At 39.6% G+C, this 22,500-nt stretch overlaps 1 protein-coding gene across 4 annotated transcripts in view; it reads left to right on the forward strand.

Annotated features, from left to right (window-relative positions):
- The first annotated feature begins 16,169 nt into the window (after positions 1 to 16,169).
- Positions 16,170 to 22,500, forward strand: part of LOC137973023 (spermatogenesis-associated protein 6-like) — a 14,016-nt gene continuing 7,685 nt past the window's right edge. For 3 of the 4 annotated variants that reach the window (XM_068819734.1, XM_068819732.1, XM_068819735.1), the window contains exons 1-7: positions 17,461 to 17,600; positions 17,751 to 17,891; positions 18,058 to 18,106; positions 19,321 to 19,368; positions 20,292 to 20,413; positions 21,485 to 21,604; positions 22,013 to 22,322. In XM_068819734.1, the coding sequence (XP_068675835.1) occupies positions 17,553 to 17,600; positions 17,751 to 17,891; positions 18,058 to 18,106; positions 19,321 to 19,368; positions 20,292 to 20,413; positions 21,485 to 21,604; positions 22,013 to 22,322 (838 nt within the window). In that variant the 5' untranslated portion in view covers positions 17,461 to 17,552. Of the gene's footprint in view, positions 16,303 to 17,460; positions 17,601 to 17,750; positions 17,892 to 18,057; positions 18,107 to 19,320; positions 19,369 to 20,291; positions 20,414 to 21,484; positions 21,605 to 22,012; positions 22,323 to 22,500 lie in introns of those variants that run through there. The other variant, XM_068819733.1, reaches the window with a different exon arrangement.

Consider the following 22,500-nt stretch of genomic DNA (forward strand, 5'->3'; position numbering starts at 1 on the left):
TTACAGACCTATACACAGGTATACATACCTATACACAGCTGTACAGTACTATACACAGCTATACACAGCTATACAGTACTATACACAGCTATACAGTGCTATACACAGCTATACAGACCTATACACAGCTATACATAGCAGTACACAGCTATACGGGTATATACAAAGCTATACAGTGCTATACAGACCTATACACAGCTATTCAGTACTATACACAGCTATACAGTGTTATACACAGCTATACAGCGCTATACAGATCTATACACAGGTATACACTATTCACAGCTGTACACAGCTATACACAGCTATACAGTACTATAAACAGCTATACAATGCTATAGAGACCTATACACAGCTATACAGTACTATACACAGCTACACAGTGCTATACAGACCTATACACAACTATACATAGCTGTACACAGCTATTCAGGTTTATACACAGCTATACAGTGCTATACAGACCGATACACAGCAATACATACCTATACAGGGCTGTACTGATCTATACACAGGTATACATACCTATACACAGCTGTACAGTACTATACACAGCTATACAGTGCTATAAACAGCTATACAGTGCTATACAGACCTATACACAGCTATACATAGCAGAACACAGCTATAGAGGTATATACACAGCTATACAGTACTATACACAGCTATACAGTACTATACACAGCTATACTGTGCTATACAGACCTAACCACAGCTATACAGGTTTATACACAGCTATACATACCTATAAAGGGCTGTACTGACCTATACACAGGTATACATACCTATACACAGCTATACAGTGCTATACAGACCTATACACAGGTATACACAGCTATACAGTGCTATACAGACCTATACAAGGCTATACAGTACTATGAACAGCTATACAGTGCTATACAAACCGATACACAGTTAAACATACCTATGCAGGGCTGTACTGACCTATACACAGGTATACATACCTATACACAGCTGTACAGTACTATACACAGCTATACATAGCAGTACACAGCTATACAGGTATATACAAAGCTATACAGACCTATACACAGTTATACAGAACACAGTTATACAGAACGATACACAGCTATACAGGGCAATACACAGCTACACAGGGTTATACACAGCTATACAGAGCTATACAGACCTATTCACAGCTATACAGGGCTATACACAGATATGCAGAGCTATACACAGTTATACAGAGCTATAAACAGCTATAGAGAGCTATACACAGGTATACATACCTATACACAGATATAAAGGTCTATACACAGCTATACAGCGCTATACTGGGCTATGCAGAGCTATACAAACCTATACACAGGTATACATAGCTATTCACAGCTATACAGGTCTATACGCAGCTCTACAGCGCTTTACAGAGCTATACAGACCTATACAAAGGTATACATAGCTATACACAGCTATACAGATCTATACTCAGCTATACAGCGCTATACACAGCTATACATACCTATACACAGCTTTACAGTGCTATACAGACCAATACACAGCTATACAGGTTTATACACAGCTATACATACCTATACAGCGCTGTACTGACCTATACACAGGTATACATACCTATACACAGCTGTACAGTACTATACACAGCTATACAGTGCTATACAGACCTATACAGTGCTTTACAGACCTATACACAGCTATACATAGCAGTACACAGCTATACAGGTATATACACAGCTATACAGTACTATACACAGCTATACAGTGCTATACAGACCTATACACAGCTATACAGTACTATACACAGCTATACATACCTATACATACCTATACATGGCTATACAGACATACACACAGGTATACCTAGCTATACACAGCTACACAGGTCTATATACATCTATGCAGAGCTGTACAGACCTCAACACAGGTAAACAAAGCTATACACAGCTATACAGCACTGTACACAGCTCTACATACCTATACAGGGCTATTCACAGCTTTACAGGGCTCTGAAGAGCTATACGGACCTATACACAGGTATACATAGCTATACACAGCTAAACAGGTTTACACACAGCTGTACAGCACTATACAGAGCTATACATACCTATACAGGGCTATACAGGGCTGTACAGACCTATAGATACGTATACATAGCTTTACACAGCTATACAGGTCTATAGACAGCTGTACGGCGCTTTACACCGCTATACATACATACATATACAGGGCTATACAGAGCTATACAGACCTATACACAGGTATACATAGCTACACACAGCTATACAGCGCTATACAGAGCTATACAAACCTATACACAGGTATACATAGCTATACACAGCTATAAAGTGCTATACAGAGCTATACATACCTATGCAGGGCTATACAGATCTATACACAAGTATACACAGCAATACATACCTATACAATGCTATACACAGCTATACAGGTCTATACACAGCTATACAACGCTATACACAGCTATACATACCTATACAGGGGTATACAGCCCTACACAGATGTATACATAGCTATACAGCACTATACACAGCTATACATACCTGTACAGGGCTCTACAGAACTATACGGACCTATACATAGATATGCATAGCTATACACAGCTATACAGGCTTATACACAGCTATACATACCTATACAGGGCTGTACAGACCTATACAGGGCTATACAGAGCTATACAGGCATCACAGGCATATACCAAGGCCAAAATTTTTTGGAGTTGTCAGAGGGCATAGCGGCAATGAATTATCGCGCATTAATGAGGAACAATCCTGACAATCCAAACTTTGAAAATGACATTTTTTGCGCGTACCCTGGAAACGATAAATTGATGGATTTGTTCTTGGAGCAATTTCAGATTACAAAGGACCTGTATGAATGTGACATGAACAAACGAGTGGCAAAAGTACTATCTTGTGACCATACCTTTAAAACCAGCAAACACGTTGGTGTTACTCGAGAGGATGATGGTAAATTTGTATGCCAATATCAAAATGTCTTTCTTGGGTTAAATGAGAACGGAGAAGTTTTGACCTGGCGATTCACCAAATCGACTGCGGCTTCTGAGATTGAAGATTCACTCAAAGAACTAAAAATAAGATTCGACAGGTTAGGAGTTCCCTTGGAAATGATAATAGTGGACGACTGTTGTCATGTTAGAAATCTATACTGAAACTGAAAATTTTATAGAAGAGAAGAAGATGAATTCTTTGGAATTAGACTTGACTGCTCAACACATGGATAATTTGATAAGGAATCTTTCTGGTTTTAACCTTGAAGTTGACAAGATCGAAAGAGATGGAAACTGTTTTTTCAGAGCAGTTGCCTCACAGCTCAATAGACACTTGAGGGAATACAGGGAGAATATCGAAGAGCACTGTACTTCCCTTGGATTAGGAATTAATGAAGCCTTGGACACATGCAGACTTAGGGAGCTGTTTGTAAAAGAAGTCTCTGATAACATTGAAGAGTACAGAGACTGGATGACAACTGGAGTTGATGGGTTAGAAGAAGTTCTCAAATTTAGCCAAGACGGATTTTTTGCAAATGAAGTTGGTGATTTATGCGCGAGAGCAACAGCTAAACTTTTGAAAATTCCAATAGTGATTATTACAGCTCTCCCTTCAACACCTACTGTGCCATTCCTACCACACGAGTTCCTTACCACCAAACCTATCTACATTGCATACGATCATTCTGGGCCCGGCCACTATGATGCCACAAAAGGTACTCAATAACTCTTCAATAACCTCAGGTTAAATTAGCAGTAGTGAATTCTGATAATGTTACATACCTCCTTACATATCAAGGTTTGAACTGAGAATTTTTCGAGATCCTCCCGATGTCTTCGCACCGTTATTAGGTTGAAGTGTTGTACTAGTACGAAGTTGTTAATGCTCACGTTCATTGAATTGAGCCGGAAATTATTTTATGGATAAAACGATGTTTTCTTAATTTGTGCTAAAACAAATCTGTAAATCGAGGCTATTTCAGGTATATTTAACAACTATTCACCGAAGTGGAAGTGGATAGAAGTGGGTTTATAACGACCCGCAGCAAAGCGGCTTGGTAAATATCCTCTACAAACCACGACACCGAGGCGAATAGTTGTTTTCAGTACACACTAAAACAGTACAATAATACTGCACAAAAAAATCAATTTCTTCCTGCACACGAGCCAGCGAGCGTTTAACTTGCGAGTTGCTCGGAGCCTGAAATGGCAAAGGATATTTGGAATTTGAGTAGCCAATCAAAGGCGCACCTTTAACGCTATCCTCTACTTTAGCATATTCTAATGATTTTCAACTTGTCGAAACCTTGTCGAAAACCATTGTATTAACTTTGACTTGGTTTCATCGTTTCAGAAGTTTCAAGTGAGAACGACTGTGACGAACAAGCAAAGCAAACAAGATGCACTTGCGGCAAAAACAAGAAAAATAAGTCCGTTTCAGAAATTTTCTGTATTTCTGGGAAATGCCCTTGCCACAAAGTGAACCACTCTTGTACCCGCTTGTGTAAATGTTACAACTGCAAAAATAAATGCACTTCCAATGAAGTTGTAATGATAAAAATGAGTGTGAAGAGAGGCTGTAGGTGCGGAGTTGGACAAAAGAGCAAAGGAGCCGGAGAACCACATGCAAGTCAAAAGTCGTGTCAAGACGGTCTCCGCAAGTCGAAGTGTCCATGTGTTGCGGGTGGCATAGGATGCACCGAAGTCTGCAGATGGTTTAATTGTGGCAACATTGTTCAAGCTCGAGCTGACCCAGGAAAAACCCCGAAACGAAAGAAGCGAAATAGGGCGACTGTCTCTCCATACAAGAGGAAAAAGGGGTCGCAGTTCATGATAGGTCAAAATGCGGAGGTGGATCATGGACCCTGGAGAAACATTGAAACGCTTTGTTTGATGGTCTGCCGGGACGTGTTGCTAAGTCAAGGAGTTTCCATAAATTCAAAAAATTTGCATGATTTGTATGATTTTGTGGTTAAGTCTCCTGCTGTTATGGAAATGTCTTTAAAAATAGCTGCGAAGTCTACGGCACAGATTGCGGCTAAAATAGCGCACCTAAGAGGCATTGATTTGTAAAATACACATAACATAGGCTACGCTATCCTGTTCAGAAAAAAATTGGAATTCTTCACTTCTGTTACCTTTTAAATCCGCTCTTTATGCTAAAAGAATATTTTTCAAAAAGATACGCTGATTCATGACTCTAATTCATATTAATCCGCAGATAAATTACTAGAAAATACAGCGTTGTGTCAAAATTGAGTGATTACATAGATTTTGTAGGACTATTCTTGTTCTTTTGTATCTTGGTATTTCATGTTTATGTTGGAAAAGGTATAACTAATCGTATGCGAACCCCGTTCATGTTGGATTGCTTCAGAATAAGTACAACTTGTTGAATGTTCACAGTGCGACGCACCTTTCCGTTGCCACCTAACAAGTTTTTTTACAAATTGTCCGCCAATCAGGATGTGTGAATTTGTTTGACAGTCACGCCTCCTTGCAAAGTTCACACAGTTGTAAGTTGGAACACCGTTGCATGGGTTGTTGAGTTGACGTATTTACATGTAGTTGTCAAATGTGAAAGTTTATTGGGTGGCAACGGTAAGGCGCGTTGCACTGTAATCGACCACAATAGTTTTCGGAATTAATCGTATATCAATGATAGTTCTGCGTTACCTCATTGACTGCATTCTCTCTTCTCTTTTACTTGTTGTAAAGTGCTTTAAAAGAAATAAACAAGTGATAACGGCAATTTGTGTGTACTGCTATTTCGACGAGTTGTATAACCTTGTAAAGCTGGACATCAGACTCTTTATGTGATGTTAACACAATAAGCAGGGATAGTGTAATTTGTTATTGTACATCAAGGAGAATAAAAGCGAGTAATTCAGCAATTTTATATTTTCCTTTAAGACGCAATCTTTGAGAGTCATGTTTGCGAAAAAGCGAAGACTGAAAAAACCAATTTGAACTATGTACTTAGTGGGAGTGGGAGGGCCGGACGAGAAAATATTTGGCCCGAGGTCATGGCGCGCGAGGTCCGTGCGCCATGACCGAGGGCAAAATATTTTCCTGTCCGGCCCGACCTAAACTCAGTCAATAAGCATTTTATCATATGGGCTCTATACACTATTTATGAGCACTCAGAAGATGAAGTTAGGACAAAATAAAAACAAAAATGTGCACAGAAAATCTATCTATAAATATGTTCTTTGCAGTTGATTTTCTGGCTGTAAATTACTTGAATGTTTAAAAGCAAAGAAATCCTCTAAAATTGCATCGCACGGAGCAGTATGTGTTCCTAGTAGGGCCGTAGGGCTTTTCCGGCCCTTCTCGCGCTAATGCGTACGGCCTTCATACGGGGATTATCCCAATAGTTTTGCAATGAAAGCGCGCGCGGGGCCGTACGGGCCATATGATGAATTGAAGTTACGAAATACTCAATATCTGTCTTCAGGAGAAGAACTTTTTAGGTATATAAAAACCTAATTTAATATTATACATATTCACCTAACATGACCTTGTTCTTATTGTTGGCGCTGATGACTAAAGGGAGTTTCTCTATGATAATGAGATGGTTTAGTGTACCATACAAACCTCCTAGACTTCATAAGTTGACTTTCATTCAGCTGTGAAAGTTATGCTAGTCTTGAGAAATTGATAAGAGGTTCATTGCGCACATGAAATTCACCCTACGTATGTGATACAACCCTTAAATTGGCGAGACCACTCGCCACCTACGTACGCGTGCTCGTGAGCATCTCTTGTCGGACAAGTCTTCGCATGTTTACAGACACCTGCAGTCATCTAGGGCCTGTCATGACTCTTGTAACACAGAATGTTTCACGATCTTAGATTCTGCCGCCTCAAAATTCCAAATTAAGATCAAAGAGGCATTGCACATTAAGTGGGAAAATCCCATCCTTAATCAGCAGTTGAGGCATTTAGATTTGTCTCTTTCTTTTTAATTACGTTGTTCTTTTGTCTTTTATTTTATTGCTATGTGCGCTATTTTTGTTTTCTGCGCATTTCACACTTCATATTTAAATTGTACGCAAGTTCTGACATGTAATTTTGCAACATACCTTAACATAAATTCAAATGTACAACCGTTGAAAAGCTCATTTGCAACTGAAGATGACATGAGTATGTCGAAACATGTTTTGTAAATTGAAAACGATCGTTTCTTTTTTGAGAACCCTTAAATTGCGCTGCTTAGCGGCGTACAGCTGTGTTTCGCTCTGTATAGCTCTGTATATCTGTGTAAAGCTGTGTATAGCCCAGTATAGCCCTGTAGAGCTGTGTCTAGCCCTGTATATCTGTGCATAGCTGTTTATAGCCCTGTACATAGCTGAGTATAGCCCTTTACAGCTGTGTACAGCCCTGTTTTACTGTGTATAGCTCTCTATAGCTGTTTATAGCCCTGTATAACTGTGTATAGCTCTGCATATCTGTGTATAGCCCTGTATAGCTGTGAATAGGTCTGTATAGCCCTGTATAGCTGTGTATAACCCTGAGTAGCTGTGTATTGCCCTGTATAGCTGTGTATCGCTCTGTATAACTGTGTTTAGTTATGTACACTTGTGTATAGTTGTGTATAGCACAGTATAGCGTTGTATAGCTATGTATAGTCCTGTATATCTGTGTATAGGTATGTATACCTGTGTATAGGTCTGTATAGCTCTGTATAGCCCTGTATAGGTATGTATAGCTGTGTATAGGGCTGTATAGCTGAGTATAGATCTGTATAGCTGTGCATAGCTGTGTATAGCTATGTATAGCTGTGTATAGCTCTGTTTAGCCCAGTATAGCGCTGAATAGCTGTGTATAGCTCTGTATAGCCCAGTATAGCGCTGTATAGCTGTGTATAGACCTGTATATCTGTGTATAGGTATGTATACCTGTGTATAGGTCTGTATAGCCCTTTATAGGTATGTATAGCACTGTATAGCGCTGTATAGCTGTGTATAGCTGTGTATAGACCTGTAAACCTGTGTATAGCCATGTATACCTTTGTATAGGTCTGTATAGCTCTGTATAGCCCTGTATAGGTATGTATAGCTGTGTATAGCGCTGTATAGCTGAGTATAGATCTGTATAGCTGTGTATAGCTATGTATACCTTTGTATAGGTCTGTATAGTTCTGTAAAGCGCTGTAGAGCTGCGTATAGACCTGTATAGCTGTGAATAGCTATGTATACCTGTGTATAGGTTTGTATAGCTCTGCATAGCCCAGTATAGCGCTGTATAGCTGTGTATAGACCTGTATATCTGTGTATAGGTATGTATACCTGTGTATAGCTCTCTATAGCTGTTTATAGCCCTGTATAACTGTGTATAGCTCTGCATATCTGTGTATAGCCCTGTATAGCTGTGAATAGGTCTGTATAGCTCTGTATAGCTGTGTATAACCCTGTGTAGCTGTGTATTGCCCTGTATAGCTGTGTATCGTTCTGTATAACTGTGTTTAGTTATGTACACTTGTGTATAGTTGTGTATAGCACAGTATAGCGTTGTATAGCTATGTATAGTCCTGTATATCTGTGTATAGGTATGTATACCTGTGTATAGGTCTGTATAGCTCTGTATAGCCCTGTATAGGTATGTATAGCTGTGTATAGCGCTGTATAGCTGAGTATAGATCTGTATAGCTGTGTATAGCTGTGTATAGCTATGTAAAGCTGTGTATAGCTCTGTTTAGCCCAGTATAGCGCTGTATAGCTGTGTATAGCTCTGTATACCTGTGTATAGGTTTGTATAGCTCTGCATAGCCCAGTATAGCGCTGTATAGCTGTGTATAGACCTGTATATCTGTGTATAGGTATGTATACCTGTGTATAGGTCTGTATAGCCCTTTATAGGTATGTATAACACTGTATAGCGCTGTATAGCTGTGTATAGACCTGTTTATCTGTGTATAGGTATGTATACCTGTGTATAGGTCTGTATAGCCCTTTATAGGTATGTATAGCGCTGTATAGCTGTGTATAGACCTGTATACCTGTGTATAGCTATGTATACCTTTGTATAGGTCTGTATAGCTCTGTATAGCCCTGTATAGCCCTGTATAGCTGTGTATAGCGCTGTAGAGCTGTGTATAGACCTGTACAGCTGTGAATAGCCTTGTATACCTGTGTATAGGTCTTTATAGTTCTGTATAGCCCAGTATAGCGCTGTATAGCTGTGTATAGACCTGTATAGCTGTATATAGCTATGTATACCTGTGTACAGGTTTTTATAGCTCTGTATAGCCCAGTATAGCGCTGTATAGCTGTGTATAACGCTGTATAGCTGTGTATAGACACTTATAGCTGTGTATAGCTATGTATACCTGTGTATAGGTCTGTAAAGCCCTTTATAGATATGTATAGCTCTGTATAGCACTGTAGAGCTGTGTATAGACCTGTATAGCTCTGTATAGCTATACCTGTGTATAGGTCTGTATAGCTCTGTATAGGTATGTATAACTGTGTATAGCGCTGAATAGCTGTGTATATACCTGTGTAGCTGTGTATAGGTATGTATACCTGTGTATATGTTTGTATAGCCCTGTATAGGTATGTATAAATGTGTATAGCCCTGTATGTCTGTATAGCTCTGTATAGCCCTTTATAGCTGTGTATAGCTATGTATATGTGTGTATAGCCCTTTATAGCTGTGTACAGCTCTTTATAGCGGTGTACAGCTGTGTATAGCTGTGTATAGCTGTGTATATCTGTGTATAGCTGTATATAGCTGTGTATAACCCTTTATAGCTGTGTATAGCTGTGTATAGCTGTGTCTAGGTATGTTAGCTGTGTATGATTACGTTGTGTACCTCCAGGACATAATATGTATGTAATGATATAATATGTATTGGGTACATAATAATTCCCCATACATGACGTACCTACCCTATCCGAACAACTTCGCCGCTGCCTACAGCAACAAGGCATACGCACTGTTTTCAAGTCAACTTGGTACTCTCTAATATCTAAGTAGAGGGAATAGGGTAAAGTGAAAATGATTTCTGGTTGGTCATATTTGCGCGCGCAATGGATTCGAAGGCGATTATTATTGACGTTGAGTACCGCTTTATGACATAAGTGGTAGCGTAGCAACAATTTCCAACTTAGAAGAGTTTGGTACTGGTTGAAGTGTTTTGCGGTGTTTTCTGTTTTTCAAGAATTGGAAGAAATGGCGAGAGCTCGACTTTTGCCCTTGCGAATCCGTCAAAGGATTGCACAAAGGTCAGTGCATTCTTGTTTGGGGAAGTTTTGGGGCATTTTTTTGGGAGATGTTATGATACCTTAAGGATCAAGTATCCTTCGATCGTTGCTCTTTTTTCGCGTGTTTAGTGAGAGGGAAAAATGTTCAGCCATTTTTCTTCGTTGAATGCAATCGTTTTGCTTTTGTTGTTTAAAATAAGGAGTTTAGTTTTTCATTTGCCTTATCAGACACTTCGCGTGCGATGCAACGCAAGTAGTAATTAACTTTAGGACTTAATTGCTTGTTTACAAAACCCAGCGTTTTGCTAAAGTGAGATTCTCCTACTCTAGAAGGTTGACCTTCAAAATCTTTTCAAGGAGGGAACGTACAAGGGTATAGCATGTCTAAATGGTAAATCACTTTGTTTTGGAGATACGCAAGGTAGTTGGCGCCAAATTTTTGTCATTAAGTTTTGGAGCCAAAAATTCGAAAAATTCGAAGCAAATAATTTGAGTTTTTCCTGCTTTTTTCCACATGCAGCAAAAACGTCGTAAATTTGAACGAAATAGATGACATGCTGCTGAATTCACCGGAAGAAGACATCCGTGATGATGAAGGGATTTGGAAATTACAACGAAAATGTTATAAGGACGGATACACCCAGTTGTTTGTATCACAAATGGAATGGAAGGTATTTAATCAATTAATCGCAAAAAAATTACTTTTGCAGTTTAGATACGTTTATTTGTAGAAACGCAACAAGGGACGAAAAAGACTTCTTTTGAGCATAAATTGCATGGCACGGCCGTAGCCAGAACAAATATATGACTGAAGCAATGTCCAATGTTACAATGCACAGAATATCGCCGAAAATGAAGCGATTGTTCCAGAATGCTGTACAGACCCTGAGAAACTGGAGAAAATGAGGCGGGAGGAACCTCTAAGGGAAGGTGAGTAGATTCTGGTGCCAAGGAGAATGGTGGTAACATACTTGCAAGACTTGGAACAAGAGACTGAAATTGAACAACAATTGAAGCCTAAATGTGCATGTCATAATTGTATTTTTGGGGGGGGATGGGAAGAGATGGGCTGCGGTTTTCTAAGTAAGCAAAAAATGGGCTTAGCAGATGATGAGCTCCAGTATCTCTACGTTATCTTCAGATCTTGAAAAACTTATTGTTGTAGCAAGGAATGCGACGACAAAGGGCTGTAATTTGGTTCACTAATGCTTGTGAGATGGAGGTGAAGGGAAACATCATTTTTTTAAATATATGCTTTGAGGTATTATTAATTAACAGGGGCACCCAACGTCAATTTTCGGAAAATATCTGTTCGGAAGACGATTTGAGATTTAGAATTTTCGGAACATCTGTTGTAAAATTTCTTGCTTGCCTGTCTCTCCTAGGATTTTCGAACATATGAAAAATGGTATAATTGCCCATTTTTAAAGGATTTTTACCCTAAAAAGGCCACTTAGAATTTTCGGGAGCCTTCTTTCTGGCCGAAATTTTCGAAAAGGTGAGTTTTGATCCCTATAATTTTCGGATCACTAGACTTTCAGCTAGGAAATCCGAACAGATGAAAATTTTTTAGGCGATAAAAATATATATCTATCGTTTAAATACTAAAATACGTTTAACAATGCTAAGTTTAAGTGGTTTTGAACTATATGCTCCTATATGGGTGCCCCTGAATTAAGTTACCTTCTTGGTTCGTCGCGGAACATGAAGAGAAAGTTCTTGAACGAAATTATTATTCCCACAGGCTCCATCACAATTCTGTCGCTTAGTTATGTTATCTTGTTATTTGTATTTAAAGACCTCATCGAACATCCCTTAGCTGAGGAACAAACACGGAGACAAAAGGCAAGAGGACTGTGGACTCAAAAGAAGACCAGTAAACTGTGTGCCACGTGAGTAGCTTATTCATTTGATTTTGAAATTGGAAAATGTGAGACGGAGAAGAGTCTGGAAACGTGTTTGACGTCGTCGGAAGGCCGCTGAGATAGATTTAACAAATAGATTCCATGTTGCCGGGCGTCTGTTCAGTAAGAGATCACAGAGTGCAGGTACAAAACACAGATAACAGGTCACAGGTCACAAGTCACGTGTCATTGTTTTACCAACTCAGAAACAACCCTGGCCGTTTACCATTGCTAGCATTAGGCCCAAAAACGTTTGTTTAGGCCTAATTAGGCCTAAGGTTAGCTTGAATGAATGTGTAGGATTCTTCCTGTATTGGTAAAAAAATGACCTGTGACTTGTGGCCTGTGACCTGTGACCTGTGGATATGCGTTTGTACCTGCTTGATCACAGATGACGTCAAATTGTGGTAAGAACAAAAAGTAGTATATGAGGCGATAGCCGAGTATGTCACTGGTGTTCTTACCACATTTCGACGCCTTCCACAGAGTCTGTGATTTATCACTGAACTGACGCGCACAAGATGGAATCAATTTGTTTTATGTGATAAAGAACTGAAGTTTTTGATGATGGCGTCAGCTTGGGTCTGTCCTCTAATAGATCATAGGCGAGAAAACAATCACAATGCGTGCATTATTTAGATTATTTCATAAAGATAGATAGATAGAAACATCGTTTATTCAATGTATATATAGTGATGAATTACTAGTCTTTCATAGAGCGATTTTCAATTTAGTGTCGAAAGTAATTAGCGAATTACTTTGGTTTTGCATTACTTCACTCAGTGATTGGTTCAAAGTTCTAGCGCCTCTTTTTTGAAACTAAAACCAATCGCAGCTAGCGCGCGCACATTTTCTCGCCTTTGTGTCGGCTACTTGTAACTACTTCGAGTTTTGATTGGTTTAGTGGATCATGATTGTATCCATCCTTTTTGATTGGCCATAGTAATTATTTTCAATTTGGATTGAAACTCGCTCTGTAGTGTTGGAATACCAGTCACCTCTAGAGCTTCTCTGTACTTTAAGTCAGGAAACACTGACAAATATTCGTTCCAGCTTTTTTGTCTGCATGCACATAAGAATGAAATGTTCGTTTTGACTACGAAAAAACGGGCAAAGTCCCTGAAAAAGTCTGACTACAAAATAAAATGCCCTTGAAATGAAACCCAAAATGGGCGAGAAGTGGAATGAAATTATGATATTACTTTTGCCATTCAGATACGTAAAACCATTACTTTTTGATCGCACGAGGCAATGAAAACTGAGGCATGAATGCAGGAGTTCCATTTCTCCTTGTGTAAAGGTCTAGCAACTAGAGAATGTGCAAAGACCGGCCAGAGGCCCGTCCAATGCATACAAAATGAGAAATAGGTTTGGTGTCCTAAAACGTCTTTCTCAACGCTTGATGATACATCTTCTGGTACCCCGCCAACAACAACAACAACAACGACAACAACAATGCAACAATTTTTATTCGTACCTTAATTAGCCAGAAGTAATACAAGATGTCATAAATATAACAGAAAAATTCGATAACAAGGCGAAATAGGAAAGAAAACTCTGGACGAAATATGGCCCTTAATCGGAAATAGTGACAAATTAATAAGCGAGGCAGCAATCTTGGACAAAATTGTTGAGACAGTGACACAAAAAGAACACTTGTGTATCACTCTATCAGAAACCCATAAGGGTTGAAACGTGTAACGCGCGTCCACAGCTTCCGAATATTCAGTGCTAAGTACCATATTTGGAAACCCCTCGCTCCAGTTAATTTCGCGCGAGAACATTGGTGGTATTGCGTCATGGTGTTCTTGCGAACTGATTGGTTGAATGTTTCTCTCTTGTTGTTCCAAATATGGTACTTAGCAAATTGAATAATCAGAAGCTTCTTTCCCAGCACACAAGGGGCCGTTACACGTTTCAACCCTTACGGGTTTCTGACTCTATTTAATCAGATTATCGAGAGTGATGGCCAGCACAAATTGGCTGAACTGTTGCCTGCGCGCAACGACACACGATACAGTCTAAGGAACAACTGAATGTTCTCTCTACCTAATATTAAGACCAAAAGGTCACAGAATTCTTTTATAATGCATTTTGTCAAATAAACAACAAATGTAAATAACACGATAATAATATCTTAGGAATTATTATAACATCAGTGACTATCCTTCACAGATATTTTTTTCATTCTTCTTGCAATCTTTCCTCCCTTGCTTGACGGTTCGAAAGAATCTCTGCGAGGGAGAGTACTAACCGAAAGGGTATGGAAAGATCTTTCAACTGGTTGAATTGCGCACGCCTTACAACAAATTTCTTGTGCTTTGTTTCCTCACAGCCTTGCAAAGACGAACTACCTATTTGGTCAAACTTCTGAGAAGATGAAAATGGTAAGTTCTCAGTGAGTCCTTTTTGCTTCACTTTTATTTTGCGTTGCAAATTAGTCTTGAATTTGTAAAGCGCAAGAGAAAAAAAATTAAGGAAGCTGAAGAGAGCTTGGCGTTCAAAGAACACTTTCCCACCCCTTCCCACCGAGATCCTTTAAAAATGTGTGTACGTGTTTCTAACGAACTGTGGGGTTGTTTTGATTTAGTCCCGTGGAGATTGCGTCGAGCATTGGTACTCGTACAAGAGGGATAAACAACATCTTGTGGTAAGGATACGTGACCACCTTTCCTCATCCTATAGAATCTCAAGTTGAATCTGTACTTAATACCCAACTTATTTAATAGCGTTTTCCAGCTGAATGTCAAAACTAATGGAAGTTGCCTTGGTCTTATTAGCTACTCTTGCTGCAGTCCAGTTTTTAGCCTAATGAAAGAAAAGCCAAGCATTACCAATTACTATTTGTAAGCGCTTTTCCGCGCTTACCGTTAATTTCATGCCCCTTAAATTTTCTCGAAGATCTACTTAGTTCATTAAATTGGGGTCGTTGTGATTGGGTTAGGGTCACGTGATACTTTCAACAATGCCATGTCTATGACGTCTGTGTTCTTTGACAGCAATGCCAATCGTGCAATACACAGAGAGAGAAGAAGAGGAGGCGGAAGGAGGCTTCTGATCGCGCGGCCAACGCTGCTGAGGCTCGTGCCGCGGCCGCCGTTGCTGCTGCTGCTGCTGCTGCCATTAAGCCTCAACAACCATTGCCGTGCTTAGCACGGGAACCATCCGAGGAGGAGGAAGAAATTGACATTGAAAATGGTGACCCACCCCCAAGAGAACGTTGGGTTGATCCCGATGTTTTAGCAGCAATTGCGGCTTCAACTCCGCTTTCGCTTGCAGAATCTGATGCTGATGACACTAAGGTTGACGTCGAATCACAACAGGTTGAAATGAACATCTTGGATGACGAGTCTGCAACTACACCAGTGCTTCAGGAACTAAAGAAAGACAGCATGCATTCTACTACTTGTGAGACCCCCGGACTAAACATTTTGGCAGAAGTGGCGGCCTTTGCAGTTTGCCTTCCTCTTACAGAATCATGTAAAGATCGGATTGAATTTGGCACTGGATCCCGGACAAAACAACCACAAGTTGAAAAGAATCACTTGGATGGAGCCTCTTTGCGTGCACATGATAAATTAAAGAGGGGCAACATGCCATGTGATAGTTGTGACACCTCTAGACTGAACATCTTAGCAGCTGTCGCAGCTTCTTCAAGTCCCCTTCCAACCACAAAATCAGTTGAAGACGAGGTTGGAGCTGGCGCTGGATCTGCAGGCGTGTATTACTCTGCGACTAGCCCTAAGCGACAAGGATTTAAGACAAAGAACGAGTCTGGTGCTCCATCGCGCAAACGTTCGCATGGTGGAAAGAGCATCTTGGATGCGCATCGCGAAGCTGTGCATGTTCTTGATGAAGATAATGTGGAAGATGGTGCAACAACCCGAAAGCGATCTCGGGCTGGAAGGCGCATCGTTGTCCCTTGGAGGTTCAGAAATGAGCCTCAGGGACGTCAGCACTGAGAGCCCCATGGGCTCACACGGGGGGGGGGGGGGGGGGACGAAAATGACGAAAACGACATTGACGAAATCGACCTAGACTGACGAAATCGACCAACGAATTGACTGAGGGGGGATGACCAAGGAATTGACAACTATCACAAAGATGACATCACAGAACTTACAGATTTGACGAAATTGTTCATGAGCTCTTTGCTGACGAACCTTATGAACTGAAAGTTTAATTTAAGGTGAGTTACTAGAACAACAGCAAGTTGTCTATGCTGTTATGCCCTGCGCAACTTACACCATTTCCACGAGAAAACCAGAATTTAAGGTGCGGTAAAACGAGCAAGAAAATTGTACATGTTTCGTCGCAACATTGTTGCACTGTTTCCCGCACTGTGTGTTGCAGAACGATGTTGCTCGTTTTACCACATCATGCCATCAATTGTGTGTACAACAAAATCGCTTGAGCCAAGTTGCAGCAATGTGTTGCAGAAAGTAGGGCAGCCTTCCACTTTTCGCGACAAAATTCCGGATGGTTGCCCGTTTTACCACTCTTGCTTTAATTTACGCGCAACAAAAAACGAGAAAGCTTGCTCCTGATTCAACTGACAAATGTCACCTCTCTTGGGGGTTCCACAAACTTTAAGATGGCGGACAGAGATTCAGTGAGTGCCATGGAAGGAGACCTCTTGCAAATATATCTCCAGGGAGTGACGAATGTAAAAAGGTTTGAACTGAAGAATATAAAATTCGCCTTCACCAGGCTGTCGAAGATTACCCTTGTTTATGGGATACATCCCGATGCATCTACAAAAACAAGAAACTAAAAGACGAAGCCCTTCGAAATTGCAATTGCAATTGCAAGCTTTCATCGGATGGATTTAGGAAATTTTACACAACGTTTCCTTTTTCTCCGTTTTGTGGCCGAATCCTTGTTTATTTCGTCAAGTAAGTAAATGAGAAAAACAGCAGCCGCTTGTTTTCTTGCGGCCGCTATTTTTGTTTATATTTCCTCGCGTGACTACGTCGGCTTCGCGTGACCGAATCTGACCAATCAAAAAGCCGGATTTCATGTCGTGGCTGCAACTTGGCGAAAGCGATTTTGTTGCACAACAATTATTTGAATACCGATTGTGGTAAAACGTGAAACATCGTTCTGCAACACACAGTGCGACAATGTTGGGCAGAAAGTTGAACGATTTTGTTGCTCGCTTTACCGCACCGTTATATTGAGTATATTGAGTAGCTGTTGTTTCTCTTCGCTCTTGACTGAAAGATCACCCTAAACACAAAAGCACCCCTCGAGTGACAATTTTCTTCTTTCCCAGAAGGCCTCTGGAAACAACATTGAAAACGGCAATTTGGTCAGCGGAAGAAAATTAATAACTTAAGGCCTGGTAACCAATTCTTTCCTTGGCGTCCTTGACAGCAGAAAAAGTCGTAGCTTTCCTTAGGTTTTTTCTGTTTGTTATTATTCCTGTTTGCTCTCACAATGCCGCGAAAAGCGCTTACGTGTACCGTAGAATTGGACATCTATCAGGTGAAAAGTCGAGAGAGCAATTTTTCATTCAAAACGTGGCAAATTATTGGCTACACTGAGAGTGAAAGTGATGGACCGGGATCGATCGTTGAAGTTGCAGAAGTGTTTTTGCCGGTTGCTATTCTCAAATTAATACACTTTTTTCTCCAGATCACCTGTCCAGGAACAAGACATCTAAACGACAGGAATATGCTTTATTTATCAGTTTGCATTCTCGGACAAACAAAGCGCACGAAATCTGTGTTCGCAAGCTTTCCTCTTGCTTTGAATGAGAGATTGTATTTCGAGAAGGTAAGTACAGTATACATCGAAAGGCTGAAGCTTTCAGCTGTTTTTGTTGTTTTCCTACATGCATAATTAATCACGTCATTCAAGGCTGATCAACAAGAATTATTGATGTCATTGCAATTGGAATTTCAGGATAAATTAACAATACAGTCGTTTCTGTCTTCTGTAGACCTTTGTAAATGCTAGACAACCCACTCATGTCATGGGAATCTTAGAAGGTGAGTAAATTCAATGGGTGTTTTAGTAATGGAAGCAGAGAATCTATTTTTTTTTGGCAGAAAGGAGAAGACACCTAAGTTGATCAAGATGTCTGACTTATCTCCCCCTCCCCCAATTTATCTACCACTCCTCCCCCTAAGGATCAGACAATTCCGCTTTGTAGTCAGATTAAAACTCTTATAACTTGGAATGCTTAGAAATACATTAAATTATTTTCTCCCCAACATTGTAACGGGGTTCCCCAGTGTCAATCAACAAATTAAAATTTTGCTGGCATTTGAGAGAGTAAAATGTACAATGTAGCTCTTTTAGGATGGCAGGTACAAAACACAGGTCACAGGGCACAGGTCACAGGTCATTGTTTTACCAATACAGAAAGTATCTTAAACATTCATAAAAGCTAACCTTAGGCCTAAATAAAAGTTTTTAGCCCTAAGGTTAGCTTTTATGAATGTTTAGGATACTGTCTGTATTGGTAAAACAATGACCTGTGACCTGTGACCTGTGCCCTGTGACCTGTGTTTTGTACCTGCTGCTTTTAGGAGGGAATTTAATTTAAAGAGGCCATAAAAATGTGGTTTTATCAAGTAAGCAGATACCAGTAATGATAAAGAAAGATTTGCAAACTCATGTCTCATTCCTGAACTCTTAAAGTCAGAGTGGCATGAAGAAGGAGAGGAAATAAAGAGATAAAAGATATTGAGTTTTTGAGTACATGTAGATGTTTTTGTTGTCAACTCCTTTGCCCCTATTATTTAGGGCTTCATCATTGATGAGTAAAATCCTCTGGTGCTGGAAAGAGTAAAATCTTCAAGTCACTACTCCACCTAATCATTTCGTAAATGCTGAACATAAATGCCATAACACATATCCTTGGTTTCACCATCTAGATTTCATTGTCGATGATGCACTACTGTGACTTCGTCACATAATTTTAACAAGCTGGCAGTCATTTGTTCTTGGCTGTACCACTGTGGTTGTGATACTCTAAAGCTGTGGTCAATAATGCTACATGTACCTATGACTGGGCTCCTATTTTCTCTAATAATCTGGCGACCACAAGACAATTTGCCATTAAAATCTTTTATATTATATAGTAATTAGAACAAATTATATGTGCCCTACGTACAGTATGTCAGCTCTCCTTTTGAACAGTCTGCAATTAATTTAATGTACAAGCAATTCACATTTTTGCATGGATTTGAATTTGTAGATGAACATGTGTTATTTGAACTTGTACAGTACTCCAATGTGTATCGCGGTGAGTTTTCTATTATTAGCTTTAATTTGTAATGATATTAGAAATGATTCTAAAAATTATTGGTAGGAAAATTTTAATTTATATCCTGGTTTGAAGGCAAACAAGAAGGTAAACGGGAAACATGAGCATTTTACTTCCCTAGTTTTAGTTAAAGGTATATGGCTGTACACTAGATGTACATGTAGGCTGATATAAATTCATTTCAGGCTCCTTTTGTAGAAGTGTAAGTGATTAGTTGTACAGCTAGTACGGTACATACAGTTTTGGTGCGCTGATCTTCCAACAATGATGTTTGTCCCAGGTTTGATTTGTGGACCTCATGTAGGCTATACTGTTAAAGTGTAATTCCTATATGTGCTCCGCAAATCAAACCTAATTATATTGTTGGTTGGCTGTCTTAAATTTCTTCACTCCAAATCTCCAAGAGGTTTCTTTGGTTCAGAAATGTGGTTGCATCAACTGACTTGATTGTAGCAGGTTTACCTCTTTAGGGAGAATAGAAACTTAATATTATATTTGCATTCCAAGCATTACATGTAGCTTGAGTTTTTAAGGCTTAGTATCAAGCTCTCTTCCTCAGAATATATCAAGGGGTTGTGGATTACACAGGTTTTTATTACTATAAGATAATTGCTCTAAATTTGCTCTAAGTGCCTCATGATGTGTTTGCTACATGTAAATGTGATTTAAGCCTGCTGTGTCCCATGCATTCCATTGCAGTAATTCTGCTGTTGTTAAGTGATCCCACACAACATGAAGTATCATATGAGCATTTTGTCGCTAATGCTCAACACAGTGATTTTTAAACCATTGCAGAGGTCTCTTTTTCCCGTGCTCATCAGCCCAGCAAATGCGAATGAAAAGAGACCTAGCAGGATAAAAAAACTGTATTCATGTCTTACAATTTTGTTTTCATCTCACAGGAGGCAAAGTCTTAGCCCGATATGAGATATCGGCCAGAGAATTTCTATACCCAACACCTACCCTGACAGGCAAAGATGGCATGGAGAGGGAACTATTATTAAGCAGAACAGTACACTTTACCGTAAGTGCATTGAATGACAGCTACTGATATTTGTGAAAGTCAAATTTAAAACCCAGCTTTGACTAGTTATTTACTTGTGCAGGGATGGCGCAGTCAGTGATGTCAGAGCACTCGCCTCTCACCAATGTGGCCCGGGTTCGATTCCCAGATCTGTTGTCATATGTGGGTTGCGTTTGTTGGTTCTCTACTCTGCTCCGAGAGGTTTTTCTCCGGATATTCTGTTTTTTCTCTCTCCTCAAAATCAATATGATTTGATATGTATTAAATCTGATGTGATTTCATTCATGCACGACCCCACAAGCTACATGTATTCAGCTTTGAACATTATTGTTTGAAAATAAAGTTAGTATTTACTATATTATTACAATTACTATTAGAGTGAGTTTCAATCGAGTGTCGTAAAACCAAAACCAAAGTAATTACTTTGGCCAATCAAAAGGGACGGAAACAATGCGGTAAACCAATCAAAACTCTAAGCAATTACACGTAGCCTACACAAAGCGTGGGAAAATGTGCAAGCATGAGCAATGATTGGTGTTGGTTTCACTTTTGATTGGTTGAAAAAGTGGCGCGAGAACTTCGAACCAATCACTGAGTGAAGTAAACCAAAGCAATTCACTAATTACTTTCGACACTATTAAAATTGAAAACCGCTCTATTACTTTGTGAAAGTTAATATTTAATTTACTGTTTATGACTATTACTATTATTACTTCATAGATGTTTCATCTTGCAGATTTACATTGTTGTGCTCTTTAATACTGTCTAGAAACTGAAATTTCTTTGAAGTTTGATCATCTGGAGAGAAATTATAAGAAATCAGTTAAAATGCTCATGTCTGCCACAAAACCTGAAGTTTGTTTAATACTACATTGCACTTTTCTAAGGTCCCTGTCCCATCCCCTCTTGGTATACAAATGTCATACATGTCCATGTGTATGTTTTGAAAATTTTGCTGGGGTTGTCTTCTGCGACTTTAATTGCAAATAATTGGTGCAATATTATATTGTCTTGTAAAAAGTTAGTTGCAGCTGACTTTAAAATTGCAATTTTTTTTTTGCAAAATCGTAGGGAATTGATCCAAAGTTGGAGTTTTCCTCAAATTCTACAATACAAGAAACTACAGTTCCTGGTACCTATGATGAGCTTACCAGTGTTGGAAATTATGAAGAAAGCATCTCTGATTCTGAGGTAAGAAAAGATCTGATTTGTAATTTGAGAAAATAAGTACTGTTACAAGTCAGCTCATGTAAACTGTAAATCAACGTAAAAGTGTAAAAATCTGCCAAAGGCTGTAAGTTAAAAAGTGAGTATTCTTTTCACTTTAAACCCATCGACTCCAAGGAGTGACACTTAATAGATTTTACTCCGTCTAACACCAGACAATTTTACTTGTCCAGGGAAAGGGGGGGGGGGGGGGGGAGGGGTCCAGGGCGTTTCAGGTGTCAATGAGTTAAGATTTTACTGTGTCTAATGCCAGACGGTTTTACTTGCCAATGGGGGGCATTTCTTGGGGCTGAAATATCTTTTTTCTATCTATCTAAAGAAATTTAGTAAAAATTAACATCTTACAGCATTATTTTGCACTTCCTTTTCCAGACTAATGGCAGCTCTGAAACTGAGGAAGAACTTATACTTACCCCTACCCCAAGGCATCACAGTCACACCCTCTATGCCAAAGAACCCCACTGCATATGCGAGTGTCCACGTCGTCCAGAAAACAATGGAAGAGTGACATTTAGATCAAGGTCACTGTCTCCGACTCGCAGACCAAAGTCTGCATCAGCTTCTAGCAAACCTCCTTTTAGAGCAGGCAAGGCTGATGAGAGTATCATATCACGACGGAGTTTTTTAAAGCCCGGGAGGTCAAGTCAAAGGAGCAAAATGGCATTTGTGGAGGGTATTCTAGGTAAGAAAATTAATGATTTAAAATAGTAACCATACTAATTATAGTTGTAATGACTTGCATACATGTATTACTGGTACATGTAAGTGCTTGAAGCATGGGCTATAAGTTTGACCTTTATAGCCTGTGCCTTGAGCAAGTAATTACCCGCAAATTGACCAATTCAAATGTTAGGTTTTTA

The sequence above is a fragment of the Montipora foliosa genome, chromosome 10, assembly GCF_036669935.1.
Source record: "Montipora foliosa isolate CH-2021 chromosome 10, ASM3666993v2, whole genome shotgun sequence".
In the NCBI taxonomy this organism is placed as follows: Eukaryota; Metazoa; Cnidaria; class Anthozoa; order Scleractinia; family Acroporidae; genus Montipora; species Montipora foliosa.